Genomic DNA, 22646 nt, shown 5'->3' with positions numbered 1-22646 from the left:
TTGCTTGGCTTTGGTGTCATCATAATGCTGGCCTCATAAAATGAATTTGGAAGTATCCCCGCCTCTTCCATTATCCTGAACTCTAACAATATTGACGGGTTTTTCTAGTTTTTAGAATCATATGAAGTTTTTCATGTCTTGCATGTTTTACTCAATCTTCTATTTGTAAGATTCATTCATATTAATACATGCAGTTGTAGTTCACGCTGCCTCCTCAACTACATTATATGAGCATCACACAATTTATTTATCATTCTACCGTCGATGTACTAGACGCTTGTTTCCAGTATGGGTCTGTTATGAATATCACTAACCATATAGCACAATTTTGGGAGAATTAATCACTTTATAATACTAAGTCTCTTAATCCAGAATCATGCTATATCCAGCTGTTTTTTTAAAACTACTTTGATCTTTGTCAATATCTTTTCTTAGATTTCTCTGTTTTATTTTTTGATGTCATTATAACTGTTATCTTCATTTTTAATTTAGATTTCTTTAAGCTTGTAATATAAACTATTTAAAAATATGTAAAATATACATAGTATATTTTTAAAATGTGAAATATACAACAGAATAATATAATGAATTTCTATATATGCAACATTCACCTTCAACAATTATGAACTAATGAATAATCTGTTTTATGTATTACTCCACTTAATCAATCCTCCTGTATTATTTTGAAGCAAATCTCAGCCATTGTATCATTTCACTGAACATATTTCATTTAAAAAAATCTTTTAAATGTATGCTTTTAAAAATTGCCACCTCTCTGCTTCTTAAGGACATCCAGGTTGGAGAATGCACTCAGTTTAAAATGCAGCAAACTCAAAAATCACACTCAATACAACTCTTGCTTTATGATTTCTCTTGGTCTCTGCCTACGTTATTTACCAGGTTCCCGAGTGTTTCTCCCTGGGCAAGCACTGTTTATCATTCTAGTCAAGGATTTAAACAGGGTTTATACACAGATTTGGGGTCTTATCTTTTCTGCAGTTGTCTCACTTCTTGGATTTTCCTCTTGTATTTCCACTGCTCTTTCTGCAATAAACTTCCTTTGCTGCTCCAACTGATAAAGCTGCAGTCTTTTGCCACCACAGCCAGAAGGATTGAAGAAGGCCCTCAAACAAAAAAGGCCAGGAACTCACAATTCTTTCCTGTTGCAGATTTGGCTTCTCGACAGTAAATTCATCCCCACTTTCAGTCTGCTTTTGGATTCTTACCAAGATTTTTAAATTTTCATCTGGGGCAGGGTTGGTATGACCACTTTCCACCTCTGTATGTCTGTCATTACCTTTTTAATATCTCTAAGATCTGTGGTATTGTTTCTTCGTATCAACAATTTGTACCTCCTCCCCTCCCTCTTCTCTCCCTCTCTTTCTTCCCCTCTTTGGATTACTTTTGATCAAAAGAGATTTACAAAATTTGGGGTCTTTCCAAATAATTAACTTTGGCTTTATTCATTATTTTATGGTTGGTTTTTCAGTTCATTAAGTACTGCTTCTATTGTTATGATAACCTTCTTTCTACTTTGTGTATACAAATTACTGTTCTTTTTCAAACATCTTAAGATGGACTTATCGCTGATTTTTGGCTTTTATTCTTTTCTAATATATACGTTAAGACTGTATATCTCCGAAACCCTCCATTCCCAGCATCTCAAATAAAGTATATTATATAATGTGATTATACACTTAATAATTTTTTAAAGATTAATATTCTTCTACCTGAAATTATTAACTTTCAAATCAAAACTTTTAGTTTCATTTAAGATGTATTCATAGACTATTTCGTTTGTAGGTTATCTCACACGACACATTCAAGTACATTAGTTGTAATGTAATGTTTCCAGAATTTTCTCTATTCAATATGCTCTCTTTCAGAACGTTTGAATAAAGAAGGTAAAGAAAGGGAAGAGAACTAACATTTGTAAACACCTATACTGAACTACATGTAGTAGGAATAAATATATATATTTATAGCCAGTCTTCTTCAGTATGTTTTCTATAAATGGTAGTGACAGCTTCTCAAAAAAATAAATACAAATCTATTCAGTCAGTGATATCCATTATTATGTTCCTGCTTCATTTTAAACTTCCTCACCTCTTATCTTCTAATCACTGTTGAACTGCCTCATAAATATTCAAAAGTTTAACTAAGCATTGTTTATTTATCTTATTTGATTTGTTAAATTGCATTCTTTATAGTAAAATTACCTTTGGGCACAAAGCGACTAATATGCATGCAATCTAATAATACTGACTGCCAGCATATCTCAGCGTCTTGATTGTGAATAGCCAATTTAATAAGTATCCCTGATCCTGAACTCAAGACATTAGGAAGTTGGAGATGGAATAAATTGAGAGAAGCAGGGACTTTCTCCATCAAAACAAATTCATTTTCCATGGGAAATGTGCTAACCTTTCAGAACAAGGACATGGCTCATCTTAGGTGTTGCCATAAGAAAGGAGAAATGTGAAAGGCAATATAAGCATTCTTAAGAAAAGATCATAGTGCAGTGTTATAAAAATGTATCTGAAGGTGAGAAATTAGTAGAGAAAGTAAACTAGTAGTGAAATGCCTGCCTTCTAACCCTCAGTTTACCTTAGTTACAACTTTTATATTTGAGAAGGACAGAGAATCAAATGGAAGCATGTAAAACCAGCTTTCTTAATTCCCCTTATGCCATGAAGCCATGAGAAAAGAGACAACCCTCACTGCCTCACTGCAATCACAGTAAGTGATTTGAAATAAAATTATTATACTGTTTTCTAGTTTCTTCTTTCCTTTCTTCTTTGTGCAATGACCCAGTCTCAAAAATCTCCCTTTCTAGATTTAAGCAAGCATCTGGCCTCCTTTACCTTTATCTTTTCTTCAGTCTAGCAAACTGCACTCACACATATGAAGCTTTGTTTCTCAGTTCAGGCCTGGATAGATTTCTTTGTGTTGTTTGGAGAATATGAGTGGAGGCTCATAATAACAACCAATAATCTGGCATCTGTTTGTGCAGCACAGGACACTAGTGATACTGTCCAGAGATGGATGTCTCCCCATTCAAATCAGACTTCTATTTCTTTTTAGAACACTTGAAGATAAGTTAGGTAAAATCCAAGGGTAATTAGAAAGAAGAAGAATCTTTGAAAAAGGGAAATGAATAATAGAAGAAAAATCTTTGAAAGAAGGAAAATGGCAAGGCTCAGTATGAATTCCTTTCCCTATAAAAGATTTTCTTATAAATCTAAAGAAAAATTGTAAACATATGGTTCTAGACTTTAATAAGATAAACAAGATTAGTCCAATTAAAGGGCAATTCAGGATACAAAGAGAATGCAATGAAATCAAAACCAAAATAACTAAAATAAAATATTCATTGAAAGCAATAAGATGCAAACTTGAAACGGCTAAATATTTAAACCAATGCTTCAGAGTAACAACTTTAGAAATAATTCCAGAACACAAAGGAAATGAATAAGGAAATTTTATTTTACAGTGAGAGAGAAAAAGGTAGACAGGAAGGACAGAAGAGATTTGGTGCATAAACAATAGTGACTGCAAAAAAGACAGATTATATTGAGCAAAAGCAATTAACAACAAAAAAAATCAAAATGAACAAAAATCCAAAAAACAAAATAACTAGAAAAATTTCTACATTTAAGATAGAGAAATCTCACAGCCTTTCATGAAATATTAAAACCTTAACAGCTCCCTCTGTCACCCCCATAATTAATCCATCACCAAGATCTGTTGATTTTATTTTCTAAATATTTCTTGATTCTGTACACATCTCTATGTCCATCACCGTAACCCTAGTCCAAGCTATTCTCATTTCTTTCCTAGACTCCAGCAATGTCCCCTCAGTGCTCTTCCTTGTATCTACTCTAGCGCCCTTCCAATCTGTTTTCATATTGCAACCATTTATTCAGAAAGATGAATTACTGAGTGTGTCTGTATGCCATCATAAAGCAAACTATAAAACAGACAAATTAGGGTAATTTCATACAGTGATCATTGTAAGTAATAATAATTATAACAATAATAATTATAGCAAAACTCGGAATAAGATGAGCAAGAATGACTAAGGGAGGGGTGGTTTTTTAAGAGAAGTGGTGAGGGGAAGCTTCTCAACTAAGCTGAAAGCTAGGTGAACAAAAAGAAGATAGCCATTTGGAGAACTCTGGAAAGAGCTTTCTAGCAGCCATCACCAAAAGTTCAAAGGCCCTAAATCAAGAAGGTGATTGAGTGTTTGAGGCCCGTTTTGCTGAAAGGCGTTGAACAAAGTGAGGTGAGATATAAGGTGGGGCAGTATCAGGTAGAGCCTTGCAAGCCATAATGAGGAAGGAGTTGGAATTGATTCTAAATGCAGTAGGAAGCTATGGTGGGTTTTTAGCAGAGGAGTGGCTTGATCCATGTACATTAAAAACAAAAACAAAGAAAAAAAATATTTCCACTGCTGTATCTTTTTCAAAATACAAATCTGATCATGTGATGTGTACACTCCCACCTTTATCTTTGCTTAAAAGCCTTTAATGTACTACATTTGCTCTTAGGACACATTTTTGTAACCATCCTAACTCGTTGTCACAGCCAGCTACAAGATCTGGCTGCATCCTGCCTCTCTAGGATCGAGGTGCACCACACTCCCCTTCTCCCTCTGCACCAACGCAGGTGGGGGGCACACCACGCTCCCCTCTGCAGACTGCACACACCCTCCCTCTGCCTTCCCTCCCTCTGCCTATGTAGCTCCTGCTCATCTCTCAGCCCCTCAGCTCAACCATCTCTGCCTCAGTGAAGACTTCCCTAACTAGCCTCTCCCCACCGCATCCTATCTCCCCTGGTAAATTTCTACCAATATGTGGCTTTCCATAGGGCCCTTGTCAAAACCGCAATTTTACATTTGTTGTGTGGTTTTTCGTTCAATGACTAGTGCCCTCAGTAGACACAGGGACTAAGTCTATTTCAACTCAACGTTGATCCCCACTGCAGGCACAGTGTTTGAGAAATAATACATATTCAAAAAATATTTTTGAATGATTATCTGAATTAATTCATTTTAAAAACCAAAGACTTGGCAAAATATTTACAATTCAATATATATCTTGATTATTTAAAAAACAAACAAACAAACAATAAAACCTGTAAGTTCCCTAGAAGAAAGAAAAATTTATGTTCAAAGGTACAAACTTAAAAAAAATTATCTTCTACAACATTTAATAACAGCAGAAAGTAGAGTGCTGTCTATTTAATTTGGGGAATACAATATTGAATGAATAGTTATCATTGAGTGCAATTCAAGATATGGAAATAAGTGAATACAAAAGCTAAGAAAGGAGTTGAATTTTTAAAACCTAACAAGTAACAAAAATTGGATAAGAGGATGGTTCGACATAGGCTTATCCACTGTAGGAAATGTACCACTTCTGGTAGGGAATGTTGATAATGTGGGAGGCTTTGCATGTGTGGGGGCAGGGGATATAAGGGTATCTTTGTATCTTCCTCTCAATTTTGCTGTGAACCTAAAACTTCTTTAAAAATACAGTCTTTTAAAAAGTGGTAAATAGAGTAAGAGTGGATAAAATATTAGGAAGAATTCTTCAATGATTTGATATGACTGAATAAAGATTGAGAAATAGGGGAAAGTTCACAACTCACCCAGGAATCATCAACTGCATATGGCAAAAATCATGGATTTTTAGATTCTGTAAGTTCATGTAAGGAGAACGGGATTGTGTGTGACTTGAATATCTTAGAGTCATCACACTAGAAAATCAAATATACTATCTGTACAGTTAAAATGATTATTATACTGGAGAGTCACCTTTGGAGAAAATGGAGTATCTGCTAAGAAGAACAATCCTGTCGATTTAGGTTCAAATCTTCTCTGTTAAAGGTATTATATAACTCAGAATTCATACTTCCTGCCTGTCACTAGTAATATTATGTACCATTCTAATTTTAAATAAAAATAATTTTCCAAAGACAAAATTAGAAAATCAGAATGTGAAGGATACAAAAAGAAAACTAATATATCTACGAATAACAAAAATCAGAAAAACTAAACATCCAGAAACAAAATAGTTGAAGTGGTTGAGTAACAATATGGGAGCTGTCCAAAAAAACAATTCATAAAACTGAAGTAAGTACTATTATGCCTGTTTTATATACAAGGATAAGGAGAATGACAGGTTAAAGTCACTTCTTGCGTTACATATGGCTCTCAAATACCAAAAGTGAGATTCAAATATAGGTCTTCTGTCTTCAAACCCATGATCTGCCTAGACCTTGCAAAAGTATGGTGAATTCTTAGATTCATACATTTTTGTTGGAAATGAAAATTAGTACAAACTCTTTGAAAATCAGTGCGACAGTTTTGTATTAAAAAACATAAAAATTTTTATAACATTGAAACCCATAATCTCTTTTCTAGAATGTATTCTGGAAAATTAATTAATATGTGGAAACTATATACATAAAGACATCCATGGCAACATTTTAATTTAAAGAGCAAAGTTAGAAGCTGCTCAAATGTTCCACAATAGGACAAGGGTTAAATAATATAGGGTACATAGACATATACTAGAATGTTAGTTTTTTAAATGGGAAAATACTTATATGTAACTACAATGTTAGAGAATAAAAGTGGGACATAAAATTATAGGTACATATTATCAGAATTATTATCAAGTATGTGTAATAATATAGGAAGGGATATACAAAAAAGAAAACAATTGTGTGAGCATGTGAAAATAGTAGGTTGTCTATTTTTCAGTTGTAAGTAAATATTTGTATTTTTTGTATGTTTTTAACTTCATTGCAAGTGATTTCAGACAGAGAGTTCAAAGTTTAAGGGTTGATGAAATCTATATCTGAGGAAAGAAACCTAACGAAGAAAAGGTTTCAACTTAAGAAAAGTGTGTGTTAATTGTTAATACTATGAAAACTCAATTCCAAGAATCAAGAAAGATGCACTATGTTAAACTTCAACTTTTTTTGTTTTACCCTCTCCCACATAAAAAAAGGTAAATTATCATTTCACCATAAATTAGTAACTCTTCCATTCTTTATTTTTTTTTAATATTCTATATGCTAAAAATAATAATGTATGATTTCCCTAAAGGGAAATCCAAACCTCTGGTTTCAGCTGGTACAGATAGAATTTGTTTTTCTCTCACAATCAGTTACTTAGAAAACATATTTTGTCTTTTACTTGGAAGGTTTAATTTTGTGGTGATTAATCAGAACATAAAATATTCAATATAGAAGTGCAGAATTTGTATTGAAACTTGTATTTGTATCAAATCTGTAATTTGTTTAATTTATTCATACTCAGTTCTCTCAAAATATGTATTTAATTATATCTAAAATAATATGACCAGTTAAGGAAAATTGAAACAGAACAGGAAATCAGTTATATCATTGGAAAGGAAGGAGATGTGTTAATTCATCCAATGACTTCTTGGCCAATTTTGTAGCTTGAAAATAGATTTTTTTTCTGTTAAAAATATGCTCAGTATTAAGCCTTAGCTACACAGAGACCATTACTGATTCTCACAAAGGGATTAAATTTGGTATGAGACCAGCCAGCACGAGCTCATAACCGGGAAAGATGATCTCAATGCACAAACAATGCTTTGACAGAAAGCTCTTCCTGTCCGTCTACCTCCCCTATTCTTGCAATGCTATTTGTCTACATTTAAATCACACCAAGGAATCATGAGTTTTCTGGCACCTCTTCTCCATTAAATTGATACAGCTTGTGTGATTCATCTTTAGTGACACCCAAGAGGAAACAGTGACCATGCCTCTTTCTCAGATAATTAAAAGTTGCGTGGTTTTGAGTAGTAAATGGTTCTGATGATCTATGAGAGAAAAGCACTTCTTCAATTTTGACTGATTTTTTTTTTTTTTTACTGTTTTGCCTAAACTTCAATAACCTGATTTTGGTTTGCACTATAAATACAAACATAGTTCTGCTTTGTCAAATAAAAGTATAGAATTACAAGGGATTCTTAATATCCTGAGTATAATATTGGCTATTAAAATTTCTGAGAATTTAAAAATTTTCTGTTAACACAATAGATTCTAGCTCTTTTGGGAAAATATTCCTGTACTTATTCTGTAGTATACAACCTCTCTCAAACTCCCCTGTAACAAATTCTTGGTATTTGCATGTTTCGTTTTGCTTCCTACTGATTACTTCTGCCCAAGGCAGACTATTTTCTCTTTTATTATTCATGTCAGATTTTTTTCCCCTTAATGTCAGGATGCATTTTCTGCTCTTTCATACCACCAGGCTACAAGGCAGCACCTTTTGTTGCTTTGCTGAGTGCTGTGGAGCCATAGTCTACACAGACACAAATCAGGCAGTGACTAGGACTGCAATTTTGTCCTCATTAGTAGGACCTATTAATTGGGTGATACAGGAGTGATCTCTTCCTCGGGATAGGCTCCAGCAACATCCAAAAAATGACAAAAAGTGCAAAAAGTCACAGCATAGGAGAAATTTTAAAATTAATCTGTTGTATGATAATCTGTTGACAGATCGGGTACTGGAAAGACATGGAACAAGAAGATGCAGCAGAAACAGTGAAAACTAGGGGGAATGAGTCATCCATCATCCTGACAGGATTAGAAGGAAATACCTTATATCACTTCACAGTGAGGGCTTACAATGCAGCTGGATACGGGCCACCTAGCAGTGAAGTGAGCGCAACCACCAAGAAATCCCGTAAGTGACCTGGACTTTTTGTTTGTTTCAGACAAAAGAGAAATGTCATTTAACATTTCTGCAAGCCATGTGAAGTACATAATAAGCAGAGTCAAAGGGGGAGTTTTGATTCATAGTCTTCCTTCAATGCTTAGGTCTGAATTTCAAAACTCGCTCAGAAAATTTTGCATTCACAGTAGATAAAGGTTATCTTCCTGTGAAACAAGGCTAAGCGATCTTGACACAGAAGGGAGATAAAAGGATTCAAGTTCAAAAGCTCAGTAAAATAGCTATTAAAATGACACTCCCGAAGCAAAACCCTCATCTGACTCCAGCTGGAAGGAAGCTTCTGGGGCCAGCCAACACAAGAAAAGACTGAAATACTCACAAGGATTTAAGTGAAGAAATGAAGAATCACTTTCAGTTCACTTTCACTTTTTATTTTGCAGCTCCTAGTCAAGCACCTAGCAACCTCAGGTGGGAGCAGCAAGGCTCTCAGGTTTCTCTGGGCTGGGAACCTGTCAAACCATTAGCCAATGAATCTGAAGTCATGGGTTACAAGGTCAGTGTTTCTTCACTCCCTTGCAAAGACGCTTATTGCCAAAATTATTACTATGAGGCTAGACAATTCATAAGGCATAAAAAGACCCACTTGCAAACCTTCTGTTTTCTATCATTTTCTACCTCTGTCTTAGAAAGAGAGCCCTCTTACAGGTGGGGAAGCCAAGGTTGTCAAAATCAGTTTCAGCTGCACAAGACATAGGAAGGGTGAGAGGAATGAATGAGAAAAGCAGCAGTGGTCGGAATATAGGATAAAGACGGTTCCGTGAAGCATGGAGTCAGGACCAGCAGAATTTAGGCAGAGAATTCTGGCATATTCCCCCAGCTGACCTTTGCTGGCAGATGGCAAAGACTGGATGAGTTGGTTTAAGTAGAAAGACTTTCTATTAGCAAAGAAACAGAAGAAGAAAAAAATGCTAGGGGTAGCATACTAGAGAGTAAACAGTCCATGGGGAGAGAGAGAGCAAGTTCCAAAATAACCACCACATCTCAAATACAGTCATCCCTCTATGCCAGCAAGATCTGGAAATATGAAAGCATTTATACAGTTTGTTTGTGAGAAAAACAACTTTTTCTCTCATTTTAAAATATAGGTGGTCTATGTATTGAATTGGCCTAACCTCACCTTCTTGTTCCATAATGTCAGATCCTATTTATCATCTTAACCTCCCCCTGAGAGGAGAAATGCTCTGTCCTCACGTGGCAGAAGGCAGAGGGGCAAGAGGGCCAAGAGCTGTGTGAAGCCTCTTTCAGAAGGGTTTTAACCCCATTCACAGGGGGAGAGGTCCTCCTAGCCAATCTAATCACCTCTTAAAGACCCCACACTTCTTAATACTATAACACTGGCAACACCTGAATTTTGGAGGGGACACATTCAAGCCACAGCAACATGGATCTTAATTCCTTACTTGAGATTGAGGTGTCCACAACATGTACAACTACAAGATATTATCAGAGAAAGATATGATGATGAGAGAAGTTCTGTTTCAAAGATGTTAGGAGGAAGAAAAGAGGTCTCCCTATCACAAAATCTCATCAGGGCCCTCAAAAGTGGCCGAGAATATAGGGGGAAAAAAGGATGGAATTGAGCCTTACGTCATTGTGTCATATGTAACACATTAAAATTAAATTCATTCAGATAAGCATTAAGCATTACCTACTGGTGAAAATTCTCTTTGCTCTATTTTTGAGACTGTCTAAGAAATCCTGGACTTCTTGGAATTTTAAGAAGTCCAGATTTAGTAGCAATCATTTCAAGATGTCATAGCTTCCATTAACAAGAAAGAGCAGTAGAAGCATAAAGAACCAGAAAAATGTTGGAAAAGGTTGTCTATCATAAACAATCCTTATTTTAATAAACAATAATACAAATTATTTCCACTCAAAATAACTTCCCATTTGAGTAGTTGAATCAAATTTGCTAATTTATTTAGCCTATTTATGACTTCAGATCCGCTAACACATGCTACTTTTTTTTTATTTCACTTACATTTCCCAATTTGGAATCAACTGCATACAGTAGTTTATTAATATATTATTTATAAATGATTGGGAAAGTGAAACAGAACTTCAAACAAAAGTTTTTCTAATTTTACTTATTTTTCTCAAACAAATGTTTTTAAATGAAGAAAACTTCGTTTTTATAACTCTCCTAGTTTGGGGTTATATCTGGAGTTCTTACTAATTTTGCCCATGTTATGAGCCTAACCATTACTGGCATTGCTAAGAAATATCAAAAACAAAACTATGGGCTCAAGTATATTCAGCCATAATTCTTAATGATCTTGAAAATGAAGTCTTTTTTTTTCTCTTTACACTATTAAATAAGTTTGCCAAGATTATGAGGTAAAACAGCCATCTTATCCCCACCTTATTTTCCACACACAGAATTAAATCTGAATGAGAGGGAAAATAATACTAAATGCCTTCACTTGTGCAGATGTCCCCTTCCCCACAAAGAGAAACATCTATCTATTGAGAAAAGACACAGACAGTAGGAAAGAATTCAGGAGAAGGGCCTAAGACAATAAATCAAGAAAAAAAAATTAGTTTTTCTAGTCTATATCTAGAAGCTCTATTTTTCTAGATACAAAGTCTCATAAACCATACACTCCCCCCACCCCACCCCCACACCTCTATTTTCTACCTGTTTACAGAGCTAGGGAGAGTAGGGGAAAATCAGGCTTAAAGTTTACTAGTTATTATATGATTCGTCAATATGGGTAGAGATTTTTATTTCTTTATGCAACTTAGATATCAGTTAGGGCCATCCAGACTCCTAAGATATGGGTACAATTAAATTGGTAATGTATTCCACACCCTGTAAAATTCTGAAGCCCACATCTATATTTCTCCAGCTTCTCGGGGAGCTTATAGTTTACAGCCACTCTAGTCTCTTTAATGTCCTGTATTTTATACCTCTTCCTTCATTTTATATTCACTCCACTCCTGTGTTTTCACAAATTAAAAAAACTCATATATAATGGCTTACATTGGGTGGTGGGTGCACAAGGTTCATTACACTATCTTCTCTTCATTTAATTATGCTTTAAATTTCTCCTAATGTTTTCTAATTGAAACAGAAATATAGTGTCAGGTAGGTATGTGAACCACAGTTCATGGGAATGTTGGGGAAGCGGGTTGAGATAGAAAGGCATACCATATAAGCAAACATCTGAAGACTGTCCATAAGGAAGTCCTGTTTTTAAAAGTCCTTTCAGTCCCTCTACAACCAGTGACTGCTCACTGCACTTGTGCCTCCCAAATTCTGTTCATCTACCTTGCATTCATCTTGCTGACCCTCCCCATTGTCACCAGGGCTTTGGATTTCTCACCGTCTATTATGAAGAGCAGTTGTCCCCATTAACTATTTATAAGATGCTCAGTGGAGAAATAGGCCGTCACTTTAATAGGACCCATCTTTCTCAGGGGTTCTTGTGGCTATAACCAGCAAAAAGGTTATTCTGTTGTTTTAGCACACACACCTCAATATTCTTTTACCATCAAACATATGGAATAGCTATTTCCAGATCACACCTTTGAGAATAGCAGCATCACATTAACTTTTTGGTTAGGATCATTTCTTTGGATAACCCACTGATCTCTGTGTTTTTTCTTGTTTGGTTTGGTTTGGGGTTTATTTGACCAAATAAATTTATTTTAAGTCATAATTTGATATGTGATGCTGGTTGTCAGTGTTTTAAATAGAATTTGAGAATAGTCTTGGCAATACATTATACAAGTTCCTTTATGCATAAAGATAGCTGTCATTGCAACTGCCAATCTATAAATGTCCAATTCTCAAAAAATTCCCTGGCCTTCTTATTGTCAATAACTATTTTTGACATGTCTTGATAACTCCTTAGCTTTTTCATATTCTCATTCTTGCTCATCTTTTCTAAATCAGGCTTTTAAAATGAGCCAAGGTTCTGTAAAGCACCTAAGATTAACCATTAATTTAATGTATCTTTTCACTTACTGTATCTACTTACCAATGTGTAGCTGTGCATCTCCCTGGATGTATTGGTAAAAGCCACATTTAATCTCAAACTCCTTTTGCTACCTTTAACTGACTTTTTTTCCTGCCTTTGCTTTTTGATCCTAAATCTCAACTGATCCACAAATTTTTCTTCAACTTTGTATTTTATAGCAACATTAGATATGCATTGCTGGCTACATTTTTCTTTGTCATAAGAATTGTAATTTATCGAACCGTTATAACAGTGTCCTCTAAAATAGTCACTCCCCTGCCAGTCCTCACCAATTTACATACTTTCCTATACCCATAAATTTGCTTTCTAATTACCTCATGTGGATGATCAGAATTCTAATTCATTACAATGCTATAGTCAAAATCAGAAGCATAAATTCTGAGGCACTTGTCATTTTTTAAGCCAAAAGAATCTGCTATAGGCATTCTCCAGGAAGTGTTTCTGATTCCCCAAATCTTGACTAAGTACCTGCTCTGTGCATTGCTATAGCAGCAAATATGTTTCCCACTGCAGTATGTATCACACTTCATTGCATTGCTGATCTGTCTCCAATACTAGACTGCAAGTGCCACAAGGAAAGGCACCATGTGGTCTTGTTCTCTGATGAATTTGCAGTGTATAGCACCATACCTGGCCCACATGAGATGCCCAATAAATATTTCGTAATGCTCTTATCACTGTGCATTCACATTGAGGCTATGGAGTCCTTCCCAGTAATGATTTGAGTAGATACAATTATTGCACATGTTATACGTTTAAGGAGAATACACTTCCCTTCCAAGTCCCTAAGGTAAAATTTAAATCTGTGAAAAATAAAGGAAGTGAAATAGAGACAGCATACGTGACCAGAATGTAGAGGGCAGATCAAGTACAGCAGGCTTCAAAACATGAAAATGTTGCTTTTCTCAAGTTTTTTTTTTTCTTGTGTGCAAGTTAGTTCAAGCTCAAAACACATTTTCCATTTTTTAAAAAATGTAAATTTTTGTCTAGTTTCCGAAGTCAGCCCATCTTTTGTGATGCAATTGAAATAGTGACTAATTGACAATGAACAAAGATGGCAACAGAAGTTGCTTTCTCCTATGAAGCTTTTCATGCAGCAGGTCCTGTGCTAGCTATTTTACACACACCCTGTCATTTCATTCTCCTAACAAAACCATGAAATAGGTTGTTTCTGTACTCTGACATGTACTGACATTCTGTACTCTGGCCATGGTTTCTTATTGCTTAGACACATTTTTTAATCTTTAGTCTCTCTGGAATTCTCCTCCTCCCCTTCTCCAACTACTGAACTCTGCTCATCTTTACATACTTAACTCAGGCACAACCTCCTCTAGAAAGTCTTCTCTAAAACCCCAGACAGAAGTAAACTCTCTCTTCTGTACTTCCATAGCCCCTTATGTATACTTCATTGAAGTATTGAACACGTGCATTATATTTGCTTACATCTCTGTCTAGGCTATAAACTCCTTGTGCTTAGCTCAGAATGTGATGAACAATAGGTAGTCAATAAACAATTAAAGATTTTAATTGAATATCAAATATTTTAACCCTTGTTATTACTCTTAGGTTTTTTATAGGCAAGAGGGTCACAGCAGCAGTGAAGTTATTGAAACACAGAAACCTCAAGCAGTAGTACCACTCCCTGATGCTGGAGTCTATATCATTGAAGTCCGAGCACACAGTGAAGGAGGGGATGGAACAGCTAGTTCCCAAATCAGGGTACCATCATATTCAGGTAAATTTTGACATAATAGGCTTAATTTGATGACCACCCGCAATGTCAAGATGCCGTGAAGCTCATCAAAATTGATATATTGGAGATTTTGAGGGGTTTTCTTCTCACTCTGATTTCCATATCATCCTTTGAGTAATATAAACCATGGTAATCTGCTCACAATTGCAGAATTTCTACAGATCTAGAAAGGAGTTGGTTTTTATTGGAATGTACTCATTTGTAAAATTTCCTCACCTATACTGAACTCAAGTAGTACCTTGCTGGCCATTTCGGTTTTGGAATATTGCTTTTAAACTGATATTACAGTGATTTAACATACCTGCTTTTCCACTGTCTTGATTGCCTTTATTGTTAGGTAATGGGAGCTTGGGGGAATGCTTTTAAAATCAAAATTTGATCATGTTTGTTGACTTCTAAACAAATTATAAATTTTATTGAACATTCGTAGTAGTAGTAGGAATATTAATAATTGCTAGCTTTTGCATAGTCAAAAGTGTTTCACGTATGTCATTTTGTTTAATCTTAATCACAACTTATGAATTAGGTAATATTTTTCCTATTTTACAGAGAATGTTTAAGTAACTTCCTAAAACTACATTATTACTAAGTGGCAGAACCAGGATTCAAACCTAGATATGCTTGTCTCTAAGGCAGCATATCTTCACCACCACCATCATTCTTACTCCAGCAAGGGAAAAATAATTAAATGAAGGAAGATTTTACAAATTTGGAAGAGAGTAACCATTTTGTTGAGGTAATCAAAAAGTCAAAAGATTTAATTAGATATGCTAATCTCTAAGAAAGTAATAGGCGATTATCATTAAAATATTGTGTAAAAATTTTAATGTGCATTTAATTAATGGGTAATTATGAGCATTATTTGCTGACTAATCATTCCCAAGCCGTTATCAACCTAAAGAGAAGATTGCAGTGATATCCTGTAAGGCTCTGTATGTGGCCCTATCTTATTTAACATACTTATCAGCTTGGAATCTGACCAAAGGCATTGCTTTTGATTTTTTTTTTTTTTTTGATGCTACCAAGTAAGATGAAAGGCAAATACCGTGTAAAAAAGAATAGAATAAACTAGAACTTTGAGGAAAAGCTATTGGCTTAACACTTAATAAATTATAAACTCTCACATAAAAATACAAGATTTAAGCATTACCTGTAGATTAGATAATATTACATCAACGTGAATTTTCTGTTTTCATAAACTATACTGTGGTTATATTTTTAGAAACTATACATTGTATTTAAAGCAAAAGATGCATCATGTCTGCAGTTTCATTTCAAATGGTTCAGGGAAAATGTGTATATTTACAGAGAGAATGATAAAGCAAGACTATAAAATGTCGACATTTCAGAAATCTGGATGAAATTTTTGTTTTATTCATATAGCTTTTCATTCTCTGACTCTTTAAGGGTCTTTTCAACTCCAACACAATAAGAGTCTACCGTATAATCTGAGTAAGGTTAGCCCCAAGCTTGGAAGTACTTATAAAGACCTTGATTCTTCCATTTATATTTTAATTAACTTGTAACTTCTACCATATGAAAAAAAAAATCAACTTTTATGTTTTGGTTAATTACTCATTTCCTGAATTTCAATAAAGCAAAATCTCATAGTGCTGTCCACCTTAGATCCATAGAACCTGAGCAATAACTGGTTTCATGCTTACCACATTCCAAAAACAAATAGCCTAAGAAATTGAATGACTTGCCCAAGTGGAACGGCTACTTAGTTATACAGTTGGGGCTAGAATTTAGTCCAACTTTGTTGTTCTATAGTATTTTTTGCTTTGTTTTGTTATACCAAAATAATGTTTTAGATTTGTGGATTTTATTTGGAATTTGAGATATAGACCCTACTTAGCATTCTGAAAGTGAAATGTTCCTGAAAAAGTGTCATGTAAGTTGATTTAACAAGGACACAGCAACTCTCGAATAAATAGAAAGGATGTTTTCATATTTTTAATTTATTAAGCAGCACATACCACTCCAGCAAGGCTTTGTCATCTTGCCTTTCTTATAGCTCACATGCGGTCATGCACTTCACCATAACCCCAATTTGTACAAGTTGGAATATATGTTACATTCTCCGATATGTTGATTAAAAGGTTTTGTTAGTGCATTAGCTGTAAACATTTTCAAAGGAAAGAAGATATGCTGCTCTGTGTGTGTGTGTGTGTGTGTGTGTGTGTGTGTGTGTGTGTGTGTATGAGAGAGAGAATGAGAGAGAGAGAGAATTTGCCAAACAAATGATTCTTTAGTTTTTAAGTAAGCATCTAGATAATAAATTTAGACTCTGTCTCTGAATGAAAATCACAACCAGAATTCAATTAGACTCATTCTGGCCAGAGAGGACAAATGACTTAAGAAGATTCCAAAAATTGGGTTGTATATTTTACTTTCATTATTAAGGTTTTAACCAAGGCCAACCATTGTTTTAAGAGAGACAGTACATAAGAGCATCTGGATCCACTAATCCCTAGCTCAGTTACTTTAAGCAAGACCTACAATCTTTGTAAAGTCCAGTTCCTCATCTGCAAGAGAGGGATAAATAATGATAGTTACCTACAGGAATGTTGTGAAGATCAAATAAGATAATCTGTATAAAGGGCTTAGTACAGTGCAAGGCACATAGTAAGCATTCATTAGCTATCAGTTATCATGCTGATGCTTCAGAAAACTTAAGGATTAGAGAACCATTCCTGAAGTTAGTACCCAAAGGTTGCACTTAGTTTGTGACTATGTGGAGCTATCAAAAGTTCTGTAGACCAATCAACTTGGATCAGTCAATTTAATAAAATAACCATTCTAATACATCAACTGCATATAATGTTTTGGTCTCAAGACAGAAAAACTTCCCCTGGGTGTAAGTGAGGTTGATAGATGACCCTCCTTTGCCAAGTTTGACATGAGAATCCAGAATTGAAATCTACTCAACTGAGATAATCAATCAAGGACCCATAAATAAATTAATAAAATAAAATAATATTTCATTATTATTAAATTGAAAAATTGACTGAAGTAATTGTGAATTTATACTGTCAGAAAATTTGCTAATTATTTTTCCTCCATTTCTTAAACTATGCACTGTAGAAATTATTTTCTTTTTCATACCTGGGATTTGGGATGTTTTCCTTCAGTGTATCATTGGTGAAAATTACATTAAATCCTCTGATTAGCCATGTTTGTTGGACATGATATAGACTTTACAACCCAGTATTCCATATATACTTCTATTCTCCATATAACTTTGGGAACCTCAGACAATGTCTTCTTTCATAAGTGTGAAGAACACAGTAATCAGAATCAGGACCAATGTTGCGCTCATTTGTCTTATATACTAAAAACAACTCTTGTCTAGCCCAAGCAAAGCCTAAATAATTTGCTCCATTTGGTGCTCTCTTTTTTCACAGGTGGAAAAATCACAAGCGCTCAGTCGACCCTCCACACTTTCTGCACACCTTCATCATCAGTAACATTCTTCTTGGCATTAATGATTCCTTCAACCTACTGGTGAAAATGCTGACTTAATTTGCTTTTCTTTACTTTAGCCGGATAACAGCAGCAAATAGAGTGTAGTGACCCCAGGATCCTGAGATGAGCTTTAAAAACTTGGGACTACACATGGTGCACATACAGGAGGTTGGGGGAGAATATTACTTATCCATCAGGTTTCTCTTTGATTTTTGTGAATGGAGAGGACAGTTCTTGGTCCAATAAAAATATGCAGATTGTATGTAATGAATTTTTGTAAGCAAAGGTAATTTCTGTCAAATGTATTCTTTACTTTTTTGATATGTTGGAATTTGATTTTATATCTGATAACTCTGAGTGTGTGCCATCCATTTGTTAAATAAGTGGTTTATAGCAGACCCGTTTCAAAAGCAAATACAAAACTGAGAAAGAAAGGTTTGCTTAAGGCTGAGTCCAGTGTTTTTCATTCTGCCTTCAGCTGACTACTTCAATTGCCAAACCAACAAGAGATATGAAAAACACTTCAGTTATGTGGTCCATTATAGGATAAGTACACAAAAATTTTCTCAAACAATATTGTATTATTGCATAGTGAAATAGCAAGACTTATCAATAAGCTATTCTATATGCACCCCTAGAGCAAGTTTTTAGGGTAGGGAATAAGCCATTTACATTAGTGCAAGGTAAACAAAAAGTGAGTCCAAATGAATTGAAGTGCTATTATTTTTCATCAAGTATTTTGTCATCTATCAGAAAATACAGTAAATGGTTTTTTTAATAACAAAAGATAGTTTAAAGTCACATAAAAAATATGACCACTAAAAACTATAGACACTGACATGCTGCCAGGGGTGCTAACCTAAAAATGAAAGCAAAGGGACAGAGCTTTTCTATTTCTCCACCTACTGCCAAAGCAGATGTTAAATCAGGTCCAAGGTTTTATTCCAATTGCAAATAATTTTAAGGACAATGAAAATTTGTTGTTCAAATAATTATGCATAGTCTGTGGATTAAAGTGGTTCAAGCATTACAAATAAATTTTGATTTTTAAAACAGTTTCATGCATTGCATACCACATATAAAATCTTACCAACTAGTAAAATAAAAAGGATCTCTTGGGTAAATTGATTTTTAAAAAATTAAGCTGTGGAAACATAGCATCAGTACAGGAGCTTAGCTAGTCTAACCAGCCATGCACAGATTGATTCTGTGGCTTGGGAGACAATCCCCATTTGCTATTTGAGGCATCAACTTGAGCCTAAACAATCCTAGATAGTTGTTGGAAAGCAAGTAAAAGTGTTCTATTTGATGATATCTTAAGAAATTGTAACAAACATGAGGATGTGCTAGAGTTGACATTACACCCATGAAGATGCCTGAAAGGATAGTTATTGCAAAGTCATATGTCAGAAAAGAGCCTGGAGAAACTACAGTTTTACAGGTGTTGTCAATATGCGAGTAAAAAGCAGTTTTGTTTCTTTTCTTTTATGTAATCTAAACCTGTTAACTTTATTTGCATCTTTAATGACAAGCAAAATGAAGCAATATTGAGCTCAAATTGCTGGCTCTTGAGGTTAATTCTTGTAGGATCAGAGGGGAGATTAGAGTTTCTGTTCTGAACATACTTAAAAGTTTTACAGCCACCGATAGCTATATATGTCAGTTATTCATTCTCTTTGGGGGTGAATTATGTCCCCTAAGACACCCCTAAACAAACAGGAAATGATTTAAAAGACTATTTTAGTCAACAGATTATTATAATAAACACTACACATGGTGAATATTTAAGCCTGTAACAAATCAAGTGGCCTTTCTTGAATGCTCCTTTGGAATGGGAGAGACTGAACTTTGTAAATAGTGGGATACCAGCTGTGTAGCTGGCAAAACATAAGCTTTCCCAGGTATGGTGTAACTTGCAAGAATAAATTGTGTATCAAAAAAAAAAGCAAAAAGAATATTAAAAAACAGAAGACAATTTTTACATACTTCATGAAGCAAACCATTTTCTTCATTTTTCATAGTGTTCTATACTAGATTTAGTGAAGGAATTTAAGAATCAAGGTATTACTAACACTCTTATAAAGCAAAGCCCAGTAAAATATAATGTCAATATATGGCAAATTCAAATTAACCAAGATTTACAATTAGCTGATGGATGGTACATATCTGAAAGAATATTTACATCTAGAATGTCTGATGTATTCTTACAGGAATCAGAGATATGAGATGTTTTTACTCAACATGCACAGAATATGTATTTTGCATCATAAACCTATTTTAAAAAACAGGTTTTCAATGTTTATGTACTAATGTATTACATATTTGTTACTTTGTAGAATGCAGAAAAGCATTCCTTACCAAGGTACATTGCTTTTCAACTGCAGTACTAAATGAGTTTTTTCTTGGATGGGATAGTAACCCCACAGTCTTAAATCGCTAGAGACTGTATTTTTGTATAATGTCAAACTATGAAGAAAACAACACTCCTTATAATTAGAAATTTAAATGTTTTACATACCCAAATGAAGGTACTGTGGACTCCATGTCAAACCGTTAAATATATTGTATACAATCTGTATATATAATATATATAAGGTATATACCATGTGGAAGGCACAGTCAGATAATAGTTCTGTGTACTGTTCTTGTAACATTAGATCTTTTTAATAAATAATTCTCTTTTTATTGACTTTTATCTGCTCTCCTGTCAACTACATGAATGACATTATTATTTCATGAAGACCACGGAATGCTCATGATTATAGTAATGTTTTCACATGAAAATGTCATTATGTTAGAACTCTGCATACTGATACAATTTTAGGTTGGAAAATCTCCGTAGATGTCCATGGTAGTTTCAACTTGAAAACTGATGTCAAAGAATAAAACAATCAAAAAAGCAAGTACAGATGGGATAAGTTCAGGGTTAAACTCATGATTTATTTCTTTTCAGGAAAGAAAACTGGATTAAATCAGTTTTGTAAAGAATTTGTTAAATGCATATTTCTGCTTTTATTAGGAATAGTCAATCCCAATCTATCCCAGGTGCAGTTCTTATAGGCAGAGTTATTCACTGTTTTGTCCCCTATTAGCACCATCTCTATTATACCAGCAATCACGAGGTATTACAATGATTTGGTTATAAATGTTTCTCCTCCACTATCCAGTCTCTGGGATCACCCAGGGGATACTATATTATGTTCATCTTGGGATTCCTCTTATCAATGCCTAGCACAGTACCTAGCACATATCAAGTGAGCAATAAATTAGATTTAATTTAATGTTGGCCTTAAAATTTTCTTTAGAACAGGCTTCCCAAACCTGGGTGATCACCCAACTCACCTAGGAGCCCAAATCTCTGAGTTCTGACTCAGTAGATCAAAGACTAGGGAATGCTTATTTTTAAAATCTTCTCAAAAACAAAATGATACCAATCTGATTAAAAGGATTTGGCAATATCTAGTAAAATTTTGTATCGATTTACCCTTTGACCTAGCAATCCCACATTGAGGGATCTATCTCTAAAATAGGCTAGCAAAAATATGCAACATTAAATGAATGAAAAGGGTGCAGAAGAGAAAATATATGCCCCCTTTTGTGTAAGAAGTGGGAAAAATACGTGCACATTTGCTGATATTCTCAAGAATAAATAATGAAAGAATAAACTAAAGACTAAAAAAAAGCCTATTATACATTGAGGAGAAAGAGAATAGGATATGGAAACAAATATACAAGCAAGTTATTTCTCAATATGCTTATTTCATAGTTTTGATTTTGGAACTCCACAGTGTTTTACATTAATTTAAAAATTGAGCTAAAAGGAAAAAAAACAAAGCAACCTCCAAAAATCGAGAATAAATGGGAAAAAAAGAACCTAAATACAACTGCGCATATCAACTAAATGGTAAGTTAAAGTTTTTCTTTATAGAAGAATTATAAACACATAGATAAGTATTTCAAGTCAGTATTTTGACAGTATATCCCTAATGGGACATACACTCCAAGGACAACAAACACACACGCGTGCGCACACACACACACTATCTTAAACCATGTTCATTGGTCTTCTTGTGAGTAGCATAACGAGTAGTATTTTTGAACTGACCAAATATAAAAATATAAATATTAAAAGTGTTAAAAGGGCAAAATTTCAGGATAAAAGTGATACATATATAAAAACCTTTAAAGTTAAATAAAACCTGTAATCTTCATAGAAATGTCAATATGAATTAGTATTTTATTTAAACTTTTTTTAGAAAAATAACCTCTTTTCTAGCTTTGTTCACTGAAAAGGACTAGAACAATGGACACACGTAATGCACAAATAATATAATTAACGCATTAATAATGCACAAATTGTGGTCTCCATATGTGTTGCTGTATTCTGTTTGCTAGTAATTTAGTGAAGATTTTTGCATCTATATTCATCAAGGATATTGGCCTGTAGTTTTCTTTTTTGGTTATATCTTTACCTGGTTTTGGTATCAGGATGATGTTTGCTTCATAGAATGAGTTTGGTAGATTTGCGTCCATTTCAATCTTTTGGAATAGTTTGTAAAGAATCGGTGTCAATTCCTCTCTGAATGTTTGGTAAAATTCTGCTGTGAATCCATCTGGTCCTGGGCTTTTCTTTGTTGGGAGCCTTCTGATAACAGCTTCAATCTCC

At 34.3% G+C, this 22646-nt stretch overlaps 1 protein-coding gene across 1 annotated transcript in view; it reads left to right on the top strand.

Annotated features, from left to right (window-relative positions):
• CNTN5 (contactin 5) overlaps positions 1–18023 on the top strand; it is a 473778-nt gene extending 455755 nt beyond the window's left edge. Inside the window, exons 20-23 of the mRNA XM_063094835.1 lie at positions 8542–8728; positions 9157–9269; positions 14326–14494; positions 17920–18023. Coding sequence (XP_062950905.1) covers positions 8542–8728; positions 9157–9269; positions 14326–14494; positions 17920–18023 — 573 coding nt within the window. The remainder of the gene's footprint in view (positions 1–8541; positions 8729–9156; positions 9270–14325; positions 14495–17919) is intronic.
• The last annotated feature ends 4623 nt before the right edge of the window (positions 18024–22646 follow it).

This window comes from Cynocephalus volans, chromosome 4 (genome assembly GCF_027409185.1).
Source record: "Cynocephalus volans isolate mCynVol1 chromosome 4, mCynVol1.pri, whole genome shotgun sequence".
Lineage (NCBI taxonomy): Eukaryota > Metazoa > Chordata > Mammalia > Dermoptera > Cynocephalidae > Cynocephalus > Cynocephalus volans.
This window is presented reverse-complemented; position numbering and strand designations above follow the sequence as displayed.